General features: G+C 36.6%; 1 protein-coding gene across 1 annotated transcript in view; it reads right to left on the bottom strand.

Moving 5' to 3' along the window:
• The window catches only part of LRP1B (LDL receptor related protein 1B), a gene marked incomplete at its 5' end in the record, with an annotated part of 1,526,008 nt that extends 1,522,193 nt beyond the window's left edge, over window positions 1–3,815 (bottom strand). The window contains 3 exon segments of the mRNA XM_057550915.1: window positions 1,415–1,438; window positions 3,026–3,034; window positions 3,770–3,815. Coding sequence (XP_057406898.1) covers window positions 1,415–1,438; window positions 3,026–3,034; window positions 3,770–3,815 — 79 coding nt within the window.
• Window positions 3,816–11,350: the final 7,535 nt, after the last annotated feature.

An 11,350-nucleotide genomic window follows, 5' to 3' on the forward strand; every position in this document is an offset into this window, starting at 1 on the left:
GAAAAATGAGACACATAAATCATTAGCTGGTAGGGAAGAAGGTTAAGGTATTCCTACCTGGTTGTGATTCCTCAAAGAACTTAAAAGCAAGATTAGTTTTTGTAATCTGAAGAAGGTAGACTTGGAAAGAGTAGTAAAGATTTAGAATGAGTAGAAAATTGAAAAGGGAGTCAACTAGAAATCTGTGAAAGGATTTCTTTCTAACAGCAATAAGAATACAATTAAGGTTGAAAACTATATATTTGACAGTTGATTTGTTTTCTATGAATGTCCAAATATTCGCCTGCATTGAGCCATAGATATAGAATAATACCTTGAGAAAACCCCAGAAGAAAGCCCTTGGGAAAATATGCAAACCACCCATCCTCAACACATATGCACATGTATATACACATACACAAAATCATCATGATTCAAAACAATTTTTTTTTTCAGGAGTAAGACATACTTAAGGGAATTTACCTAACGAGCCTATGTTATCAGCTTGCTAAGCAAGCTCCAACCTTTAAAGGGAGTTTGCATAGTTGCAATTTTGAGGACAGTTTTATATTATCCCTCTAGGAAATAGCAGTTAAGAATAGCTTGCTACAGCCCACCTATTTATTTTTCACCTAGATATTCCATTTCAAGGTCTGTTTTTAAAAGCATTGATTATAGGATTAAAATAAGTGAATTTTCAGTATTTCAAGGTGATTATTTTAAAACACATACACTGGATTGAGTTCCTTGAATCAGAAGCTAAATATGTTATGTCTATGTGTATTTTCCATTTATCCTATTTAATGCTTCAAGCTACACTTCTGAGATAGCCAAACTAATCTTATTTTAAATGTCTTCCTATTGTATGAAACACAATATTATACACTGTAATTAAAACAAGAAGCTTATGAGAATGTGCAGGAAGTTTCGCTTACATCCCTAAGGAAGAAGATCAAAGATAGTACTGAGAGAACTTCAAGATGGCAGAGGAGTAAGATGTGGAGATCACCTTCCTCCCCACAAATACATCAGAAATACATCTACATGTGGAACAACTCCTACAGAACACCTACTGAACACTGACAGAAAACCTCAGACTTCCCCAAAGGTAAGAAACTACCCACATACCTGGGTAGGGCAAAACAAAAAAGGAAAAACAGAGACAAAAGAATAGGGACAGGACCTGCACCTCTGGGAGGGACCTGTGAAGGAAGAAAGGTTTCCACACACTAGGAAGCCCTTTCGTGGGCGGAGACTGCGGGTGGCGGAGGGGGGAAGCTTCGGAGCCACGGAGGAGAGCGCAGCCACAGGGGTGCGGAGGGCAAAGCGGAGAGATTCCCGCAGAGAGGATTGGTGCCAACCAGCACTCACCAGCCCAAGAGGCTCGTCTGCTCACCCGCCGGGGCGGGTGGGGGCTGGGAGCTGAGGCTCCGGCTTCGGTCGGATCCCAGGGAGAGGACTGGGGTTGGCTGCGTGAACACAGCCTGAAGGGGCTAGTGCGCCACAGCTAGCCAGGAGGGAGCCTGGGAAAAAGTCTGGAGCTGCTGAAGAGGCAAGAGACCTTTTCTTGCCTCTTTGTTTCCTGGTGCACGAGGAGAGGGCATTAAGAGCGCCACTTAAAGGAGCTCCAGAGACGGGCGCGAGCCGCGGCTATCAGCACGGACCCCAGAGACGGGCATGAGATGCTAAGACTGCTGCTGCCGCCACCAAAAAGCCTGTGTGCAAGCACAGGTCACTATCCACACCTCCCCTCCCGGGAGCCTGTGCAGCCCTCCACTGCCAGGGTCCCGTGATCCAGGGACAACTTCCCCGGGAGAACGCAGGGCGCGCCTCAGGCTGGTGCAACGTCACGCTGGCCTCCGCTGCGGCAGGCTCGCCCTGCATCTGTGCCCCTCCCTTCCCCCTGGCCTGAGTGAGCCAGAGCCCCTGAAGCAGCTGCTCCTTTAACCCCGTCCTGTCTGAGCAAAGAACAGACGCCCTCAGGAGACCTACACACAGAGGCGGGGCAAAATCCAAAGCTGAACCCCAGGAGCTGTGTGAACAAAGAAGCAAAGGGGAAATCTCTGCCAGCAGCCTCAGGAGCAGCGGATTAAATCTCCATAACCAACTTCATGTACCCTGCATCTCTGGAATACCTGAATACACAATGAATCATCCCAAAATTGAGGCAGTGGACTTTGGGAGCAACAGTAGACATGGGGTTTGCTTTCTTCATCTAATTTGTTTCTGGTTTTATGTTTATCTTAGTTTAGTATTTAGAGTTTATCATTATGGGTAGATTTGTTTATTGATTTGGTTGCTCTCTTCCTTTTTTAATATATAGATACATATATTTTTTTCCTTTTTCTGTTTTTGTGAGTGTGTATGTGTATGATTCTTTGTGTGATTTTTGTCTGTATAGCTTTGCTTTTACCATTTGTCCTCGGGTTCTGTCTGTTTGTATTTTTTTTTTTTTTTAGTATAGTTTTTAACGCTTGTTATCATTGGTGGATTCGTTTTTTGGTTTGGTTGCTCTCTTCTTTCTTTTTTTAATTACTTTTTAATTTTTTTTATTTTCAATAATTTTTATTTATTTATTTTTATTTTAATAACTTTATTTTCTTTCTTTCTTTCTTTCTTTTTTCTCCCTTTTCTTTTGAGCCATGTGGCTGAACAGGGTCTTCGTGCTCCAGGCAGGTGTCACGCCTGTGCTTCTGAGGTGGGAGAGCCAAGGTCAGGACATTGATACACCAGAGACCTCCCGGCTCCACGTAATATCAAACAGAAAAAGCTGTCCCAGAGATCTCCATCTCAACGCTAAGACCCAGCTCCACTCAATGTCCAGCAAGCTACAGTGCTGGACACCCTATGCCAAACAACTAGCAAGACAGGAACACAATCCAACCAAAGCAGAGAGGCTGCCTAAAATCATAATAAGGTCACAGACACCCCAAAACACACCACCGGACACAGTCCTGCCCACCAGAAAGACAAGATTCAGCCTCATCCACCAGAACACAGGCACCAGTCTGCTCCACCAGGAAGCCTACACAACCCACTGAAACACCCTTAGCCACTGGGGGCAGACACCAATAACAACGGGAACTATGAACCTGCAGCCTGCAAAAAGGAAACACCAAATACAGTAAGTGAAGTGAAATGAGAAGACAGAGAAACACACAGCAGATGAAGGAGCAAGGTAAAAACCCAGCAGACCAAACAAAGAGGAAATAGGCAGTCTAACTGAAAAAGAATTCAGAGTAATGATAGTAAAGATGATCCAAAATCTTGGAAATAGAATGGAGAAAATACAAAAAAAAAGTTTAACAAGGACGTAGAAGAACTAAAGAACAAACAGACAATGATGAACAACACAATAAACGAAATTAAAAATTCTCTAGAAGGAATCAAAAGCAGAATAACTGAGGCAGAAGAACGGATAACTGACCTGGAAGATAAAATAGTGGAAATAACTACCGAAGAGCAGAATAAAGAAAAAAGAATGAAAAGAATTGAGGAAAGTCTCAGAGACCTCTGGGACAACATTAAACGCACCAACATTCAAATTATAGGGGTTGCAGAAAAAGAAGAGAAAAAGAAAGGGACTGAGAAAATATTTGAAGAGATTTTATTTGAAAACTCCCCTAATTTGCGAAAGGATATAGTCCATCAAGTCCAGGAATCACAGAGAGTTCCATACAGGAAGAATCCAAGGAGAAACACAGCAGACACATAGTAATAAAACTATCAAAAATTAAATACAAAGAAAAAATATTAAAAGCACCAAGAAAAAAAAAAACAAATAACATACAAGGGAGTCCCCATAAGGTTAACAGCTGATATTTCAGCAGAAACTCTGCAAGCCAGATGGGAGTAGCAGGACATATTTAAAGTGATGAAAGGGAAAAAACTACAACCAGGATTACTCTAACCAGCAAGGATCTTTTTCAGATTTGATGGAGAAATTAAAACCTTTACAGACAAGCAAAAGCTAAGAGAATTCAGCAACACCAAACCAGCTTTACAAAAAATGTTAAAGGAACTTCTCTAGGAATGAAACACAAGAGGAGGAAAAGACCTACAATAACAAACCAAAAACAATTAAGAAAATGGTCATAGGAACATACATATCGATAACTACCTTAAATGTAAATGATTTAAATGCCCAACCAAAAGACACAGACTGGCTAAATGGATAAAAAAAGAAGAACCGTATATATGCTGTCTACAAGAGACCCACTTCAGACCTAGGGACACATACAGACTGAAAGTGAGGGGATGGAAAAAGATATTCCATGCAAATGGAAATCAAAAGAAAGCTGGAGTAGCAATTCTCATATCAGACAAAATAGATTTTAAAATAAGGACTATTACAAGAGACAAAGAAGGATACTACATAAGGATCAATAGATCAATCCAAGAAGAAGATATAACAATTGTAAATATTTATGCACCCAACATAGGAGCACCACAATATATAAGGCAAATGCTAACAGCCATAAAAGAGGAAGTCAACAGTAACACAATTATAGTAGAAGACTTTAACACCCCACTCTCACCAATGGACAGAACATCCAAAATGAAAATAAATAAGGAAGCACAAGCTTTAAATGATACACTGAACAAAATGCACTTAATTGATATTTATAGGATATTCCATCCAAAAACAACAGAATACACTTTCTTCTCAAGTGCTCATGGAACATTCTCGAGGATAGGTCATATCTTGGGTCACAAATCAGGCCTTGGTAAATTTAAGAATATTGAAATCATATCAAGTATCTTTTCTGACCACAGCGCTATGAGACTACATATCAATTACTGGAAAAAATCTGTAAAAAATACAAACACATGGAGGCTAAACAATACACTACTAAATAACGAAGAGATCACTAAAGAAATCAAAGAGCAAGTCAAAAAATACCTAGAAAAAAATGACAATGAAAACTCAACGACCCAAAACCTATGGGATGCAGCAAAAGCAGTTCTAAGAGGGAAGCTTATAGCAATACAATCCTACCTCAAGAAACAAGAAACATCTCTAATAAAATACCTAACCTTTCACCTAAAGCAATTAGAGAAGGAAGAACAAAAAACTCCAAAGTTAGCAGAAGGAAAGAAATCATAAAGATCAGATGAAAAAGAAATGAATAACACAGTAGCAAAGATCAATAAAGCTATAAGCTGGTTCTTTGAAAAGATAAACAAAATTGATAAACCATTAACCAGACTCATCAAGAAAAAAAGGGAGAAGACTCAAATCAATAGATTTAGAAATGAAAAAGGAGAAGTAACAAGTGACACGGCAGAAATACAAAGGATCATGAGAGATTACTACAAGCAACTATATGCCAATAAAATGGAAAACCTGGGAGAAATGGACAAATCCTTAGAAAAGCACAACCTTCCAAGACTGAACAAGGAAGAAATAGAAAATATAAACAGACCAATCACAAGCACTGAAATTAAGACTGTGATTAAAAATCTTCCAACAAAAAAAGCCCAGGACCAGATGGCTTCACAGGCGAATTCTATCAAACATTTAGAGAAGAGCTAACACCTGTCCTTCTCAAACTCTTCCAAAATATAGCAGAGGAAAGAACACTCCCAAACTCATTCTACGAGGCCACCACCACCCTGATACCAAAACCAAACAAAGATGTCACAAAGAAAGAAAACTATAGGCCAATATCATTAATGAACATAGATGCAAAAATCCTCAACAAAATACTAGCGAAGAGAATCCAACAGCACATTAAAAGGATCATACACCATGATCAAGTGGGGTTTGTCCCAGGAATGCAAGCATTCATCACTTTACGCAAATCAATCAATGTGATAAACTATATTAACAAATTGAAGGAGAAAAACCATATGATCATCTCAATAGATGCAGAAAAAGATTTTGACACAATTCAACACCATTTATGATAAAAACCCTCCAGAAAGTAGGCATAGAGGGAACTTACTTCAACATAATAAAGGCCATATATGACAAACCCACAGCCAACATCGTTCTCAATGGTGAAATACTGAAACCATTTCCTCTAAGATCAGGAACAAGAAAAGGTCGTCCATTTTCACCACTATTATTCAACATAGTTTTGGAAGTTTTAGCCACAGCAGTCAGAGAAGAAAAAGAAATAAAAGGAATCCAAATCAGAAAAGAAGAAGTAAAGCTGTCACTGTTTGCAGAAGACATGATACTATTCAAAGAGAATCCTAAAGATGCCACCAGAAAACTACTCAAGCTAATGAATGAATTTGGCAAAGTAGCAGGATACAAAACTAATGCACAGAAATCTCTTGCATTCCTATACACGAATGATGAAAAATCTGAAAGAGAAATTAAGGAAACACTCCCATTTACCATTGCAACAAAAAGAATAAAACATCTAGGAATAAACCTACCTAGGGAGACAAAAGACCCGTATGCAGAAAACTCTAAGACACTGATGAAAGAAATTAAAGATGATACAAACAGATGGAGAGATATACCATGTTCTTGGATTGGAAGAATCAACATTGTGAAAATGACTATACTACCCAAAGCAATCTACAGATTCAATGCAATCCCTATTAAACTACCACTGGCATTTTTCACAGAACTAGAACAAAAAATTTCAAAATGTGTATGGAAATGCAAAAGGCCCCGAATAGCCAAAGCAATCTTGAGAAAGGAAAACGGAGCTTGAGGAATCAGGCTCCTGGACTTCAGACTATACTACAAAGCTACAATTATCAAGACTGTATGGTACTGGCACAGAAAAAGAAATATAGATCAATGGAACAGGATAGATAGCCAGAGATAAACCCATGCACATATGGTCACCTTGTATTTGATAAAGGAGGCAAAATATACAATGGAGAAAAGACAGCCTCTTCAATAAGTGGTGCTGGGAAAAGTGGACAGCTACATGTAAAAGAATGAAATTAGAACACTCCTTAACACCATACACAAAAATAAACTCCAAATGGATTCAAGACCTAAATGTAATGCCAGACACTGTAAAACTCTTAGAGGAAAACATAGGCAGAACACTCTATGACATAAATCACAGCAAGATCCTTTTTGACCCACCTCCTAGAGAAATGGAAATAAAAACAAAAATAAACAAATGGGACCTAATGAAACTTCAAAGCTTTTGCACAGCAAAGGAAACCATAAACAAAATGAAAAGACAACCCTCAGAATGGGAGAAAATATTTGCAAATGAAGCAACTGACCAAGGATTAATCTCCAAAATTTATAAGCAGCTGATGCAGCTCAATATGAAAAAAAACAAACAACCCAATCCAAAAATGGGCAGAAGACCTAAATAGACATTTCCCCAAAGAAGATATATAGATGGCCAACAAACACATGAAAGGAAGCTCAACATCACTAATCATTAGACAAATGCAAATCAAAATTACAATGAGGTATCATCGCACACCAGTCAGAATGGCCATCATCAAAAAAATCTACAAACAGTAAATGCTGAAGAGGGTGTGCAGTTAAGGAAACCCTCTTGCACTGTTGGTGTAAATGTAAATTGATACAGCCACTATGGAGAACATTATGGAGGTTCATTAAAAAACTAAAAATAGAACTACCATACGACCCAGCAATTCCACTACTGGGCATATACCCTGAGAAAACCATAATTCAAAAGGAGTCACGTACCACAATGTTCACTGCAGCTCTATTTACAATAGCCAGGATATGGAAGCAACCTAAGTGTCCATCGACAAATGAATGGATAAAGAAGTTGTGACACATATATGCAATGGAATAATACTCAGATATAAAAAAGAAACGAAATTGAGTTATTTGTAGTGAGGTGGATGGACCTAGAGTCTGTCATACAGAGTGAAGTAAGTAAGAAAGAAAAATACAAATACCATATGCTAACACATATATATTGAATCTTAAAAAAAGAAATGGTTCTGAAGAACCTAGGGGCAGGACAGGAATAAAGATGCATACATAGAGAATGAACTTGAGGACACGGGGAGTGGGAAGGGTAAGCTGAGACGAAGTGAGAGAGTGGCGTGGACATATATACACTACCAAATATAAAATAGATAGCTAGTGGGAAGCAGCCGCATACCACAGGGAGATCAGCTCGGTGCTTTGTGACCCTCTAGAGGGGTGAAATAGGGAGGGTGTGAGGGAGACGCAAGAGGGAGGAGATATGGTGATATATGTATATGTATAGCTGATTCACTTTTTTATAAAGCAGAAACTAACACACCATTGTAAAGCAATTTTACTCCAATAAAGATTTTAAAAAACAAAACAAAACATGATGGCCATTTTTTTGTGAATATGCCATGACTGAAGTAAAATTATATTTGCCCTTTGTTAGGTACAAAGTCTATATGTTTATATAACTTATATAATGATAACATATAAGTCTATATGTTATCATTATATAATAAAATATTTAATACCCTTAAATATTTTTTGTCTATTTAATCTCTTGACCACTAAGTCTGTTTAAATCTCTACCATAAAGGTGGAATAGTCCATTTCTACTTGTCTTTAAGGGCACTTGCTTCCTGTATATCTCAAAGATATATTGTTAAGTTATGATACATTAATATTTTGATATAAGATATATTGTTATATGATATATCACTATGATATACTGATATATTGTTCATGGTAATGGTTGTTAAATCTTATCGGCAAATTGTAACTTTATCAAATAAAATAATTATCTTTTTGTCTTAAAAAAAGAAAGCTAGTACTGTGTCTATCTCTTTATAATAATAGACTCTTGCAATCAAAAGACAAAAAGATTAGAACAACCATAACCTATAGAGTTTACTGAGTTTGGATTCATCTTGGCATGAGAAAAGCTTAGTACAATAATCCTGCTACATGTAAATGAAAACATCTAATTACTTATCTTAATAAAGATGTATAATAATATTTCTGGAGTTTGGATGTAAATAGTCTTAGCTGAAAGATTTTATATACATGAGATGCCACATACTAGCTAATTTATGTTTTCTCATTTTAACATCATGATGAACTGCTAATTTCAATCTTTCCAAAAAACAAGAACTATCGAAGTCAAATACTAAAACTATTATCTATCAATAGGGGTCTACTGAACAACTGTGTAGCCTCTAGTTCCTTGAGTATTTCATCACAATTATTTTATAATATTGTTATGTCATTTCCGTTAAAAGTTGACTTGCTATTTAAATACTAATGAGAACATTAGTTTACCAACAAATTGTGTACTGCATGCATAACAGGGCACCATATGGGAACATTTAAAGGACATATACATGATGAACTATGGTAGCTAATTAAAAATTAAAGATAAAGGAAGGGTAATACCCACTCAACTGCTGAATTACTGAGAAGTCTTATTCTTCTAGTTAAGTGAAAGAATAAATAGGTACAACCTCTTGCACAAGCTAAGTATGAGGGAAAAGCTCTGACTTAGGTTTTCAGAACTTTGTCAACATGAAAAATATTTATTTATTATGTCTATATCTCATTGCTAACTTAAACATAGGATGGTTAATAATATACCATTCATAATTATTAAAAGAGAAATATAGTTATATATATTTTTCATGTAACAGGCAATGAATTACCAGGAGAACAGAATTCTTGTAGAGACCTATAGAATGTATTACTTGTTCAACTTCAAATTTTGATAAAGCTCATGTAAAATTAAAGAAATTATATTAGTTATCAAGATTCAGGAAGCACCTTAATTTTTTTCCTTTATATTCACCTACTCCAGAAAAATATGCAAATGTAAATCAAGAATAAATTCTCAGAATTCCATTTAACTTGTTCTTCACAATATGTTTAAAGGACTTCTTCTCCTCTCCAATGTTTTTTCTACTATCCTTTCACCATTCAACATACATTTTTAGCTCTCCATACTGTTCTATTCACTTTCCCTAAATACATCAGTTTCTGTATCTTCGTATTTATTTTATGTGTTTATTCCTTTGATTGGAATGCCCTTTTCCATGTAACAAAATTCTAGTTCTGCTCTAGAGTCCAAAGATGTTTTACCTCCTTTAATGAAAACTTTCACAGCGAACTTTTTCTTCCTTCATCACCGATTCCATAACACTCCACTCAAACCACCAAAAAGATCCTATTGTGTTTTGCTTTAGTATTGTGGCTACTGGGTGCTGAGCTCCTGGAAGGCAGAGGGTTCTGTCTTAGACTTCACATTTGCCATAACAAGGTGATTTTAATGGAAAAAATCAAATTTTCTATAAAGAGTTATACATTACTTTTGGAAAGAGAGGGGGGAAAGAAAAACCAAAGCAATACTAGTGGTTTTTGTTTTATTATCAAAATGATAAATAGCTTTATTTAGTTAACCACCAAAATAAAGCTAAGTTTCCCCATGCTTAAAATAAAATACCCTGAACAGCAAAGATTATACCATATAAAGTTAAAGCATCCGTGAAAACTAAATATCAAACTTGACAGAGATTCTATGTTATCCTCCAGAGTCTCTTAAAGACTATACTGAAAATTACACTTTTTACAATAGCTGGTTGTACAAAGGTAACTTAGACAAATACATTAACAATAGTTTTTTTAAATGATAATTCCTTTAGGAATATCATTATTGTAAGTGTAAGATAAAGTGAAACTCACCATTTTAAGTCCATGCTTAATAACAATACAAAAATAGATTTGGATTATGCACATTTGGAGAGATTGGTAGAGGGACGGTAGGTCAAAAAGGGTCACACCTGGTAGTTTCATTTGGGCAAGAAAATATATCTCCTTCACAAAATTTGTGGTTGATTGAAAAATAAACCTTACTATATACAATAAGATTATAATTCATGGTATCATTTATTTATGCTAAGTCCATCCTTAAAAATCTTCCCAGGCCTATATAGAGAGTCAGTTAATAATGAAGAGTATCCATATTTCAATGATAACATGGTTTTTAACTAATAATTCCCATTGTCATGCTGAGTCACTACTGATAATTTAGAAATGTGATTACTCTTACTAAATATATATGTGCATACACACTCACACAATGTGTACACATGTTCTTGTATAAACTTAGCATACAGCTCCACCAGGAAGTCTGTTATCCCTGAAGCTAAGACACATTAAGAGAGGCTAATCAAATTCCTGAATAAGAGCCCAGTGGTAGGCTGAATAAAGGTACCCCAAAGATGTTCACATCCTAATTTCCAGAGCCTCTGAATGTGTCGCCTTACTATGTGACAACTGTGATTAAGAATCTTGAGGTGGGGAGACTATCCTAGATTATCCAAGTGAACTCAATGAAATAAGAAGATGTGGTACATATATGCAATGGAATATTATTCAGCCATAAAAAAGAATGAAATAATGCCATTTGCAGCAACATGGATGGACCTAAAGATTGTCACA

The sequence above is a fragment of the Balaenoptera acutorostrata genome, chromosome 8 (assembly GCF_949987535.1).
Source record: "Balaenoptera acutorostrata chromosome 8, mBalAcu1.1, whole genome shotgun sequence".
Taxonomy (NCBI): Eukaryota; Metazoa; Chordata; class Mammalia; order Artiodactyla; family Balaenopteridae; genus Balaenoptera; species Balaenoptera acutorostrata.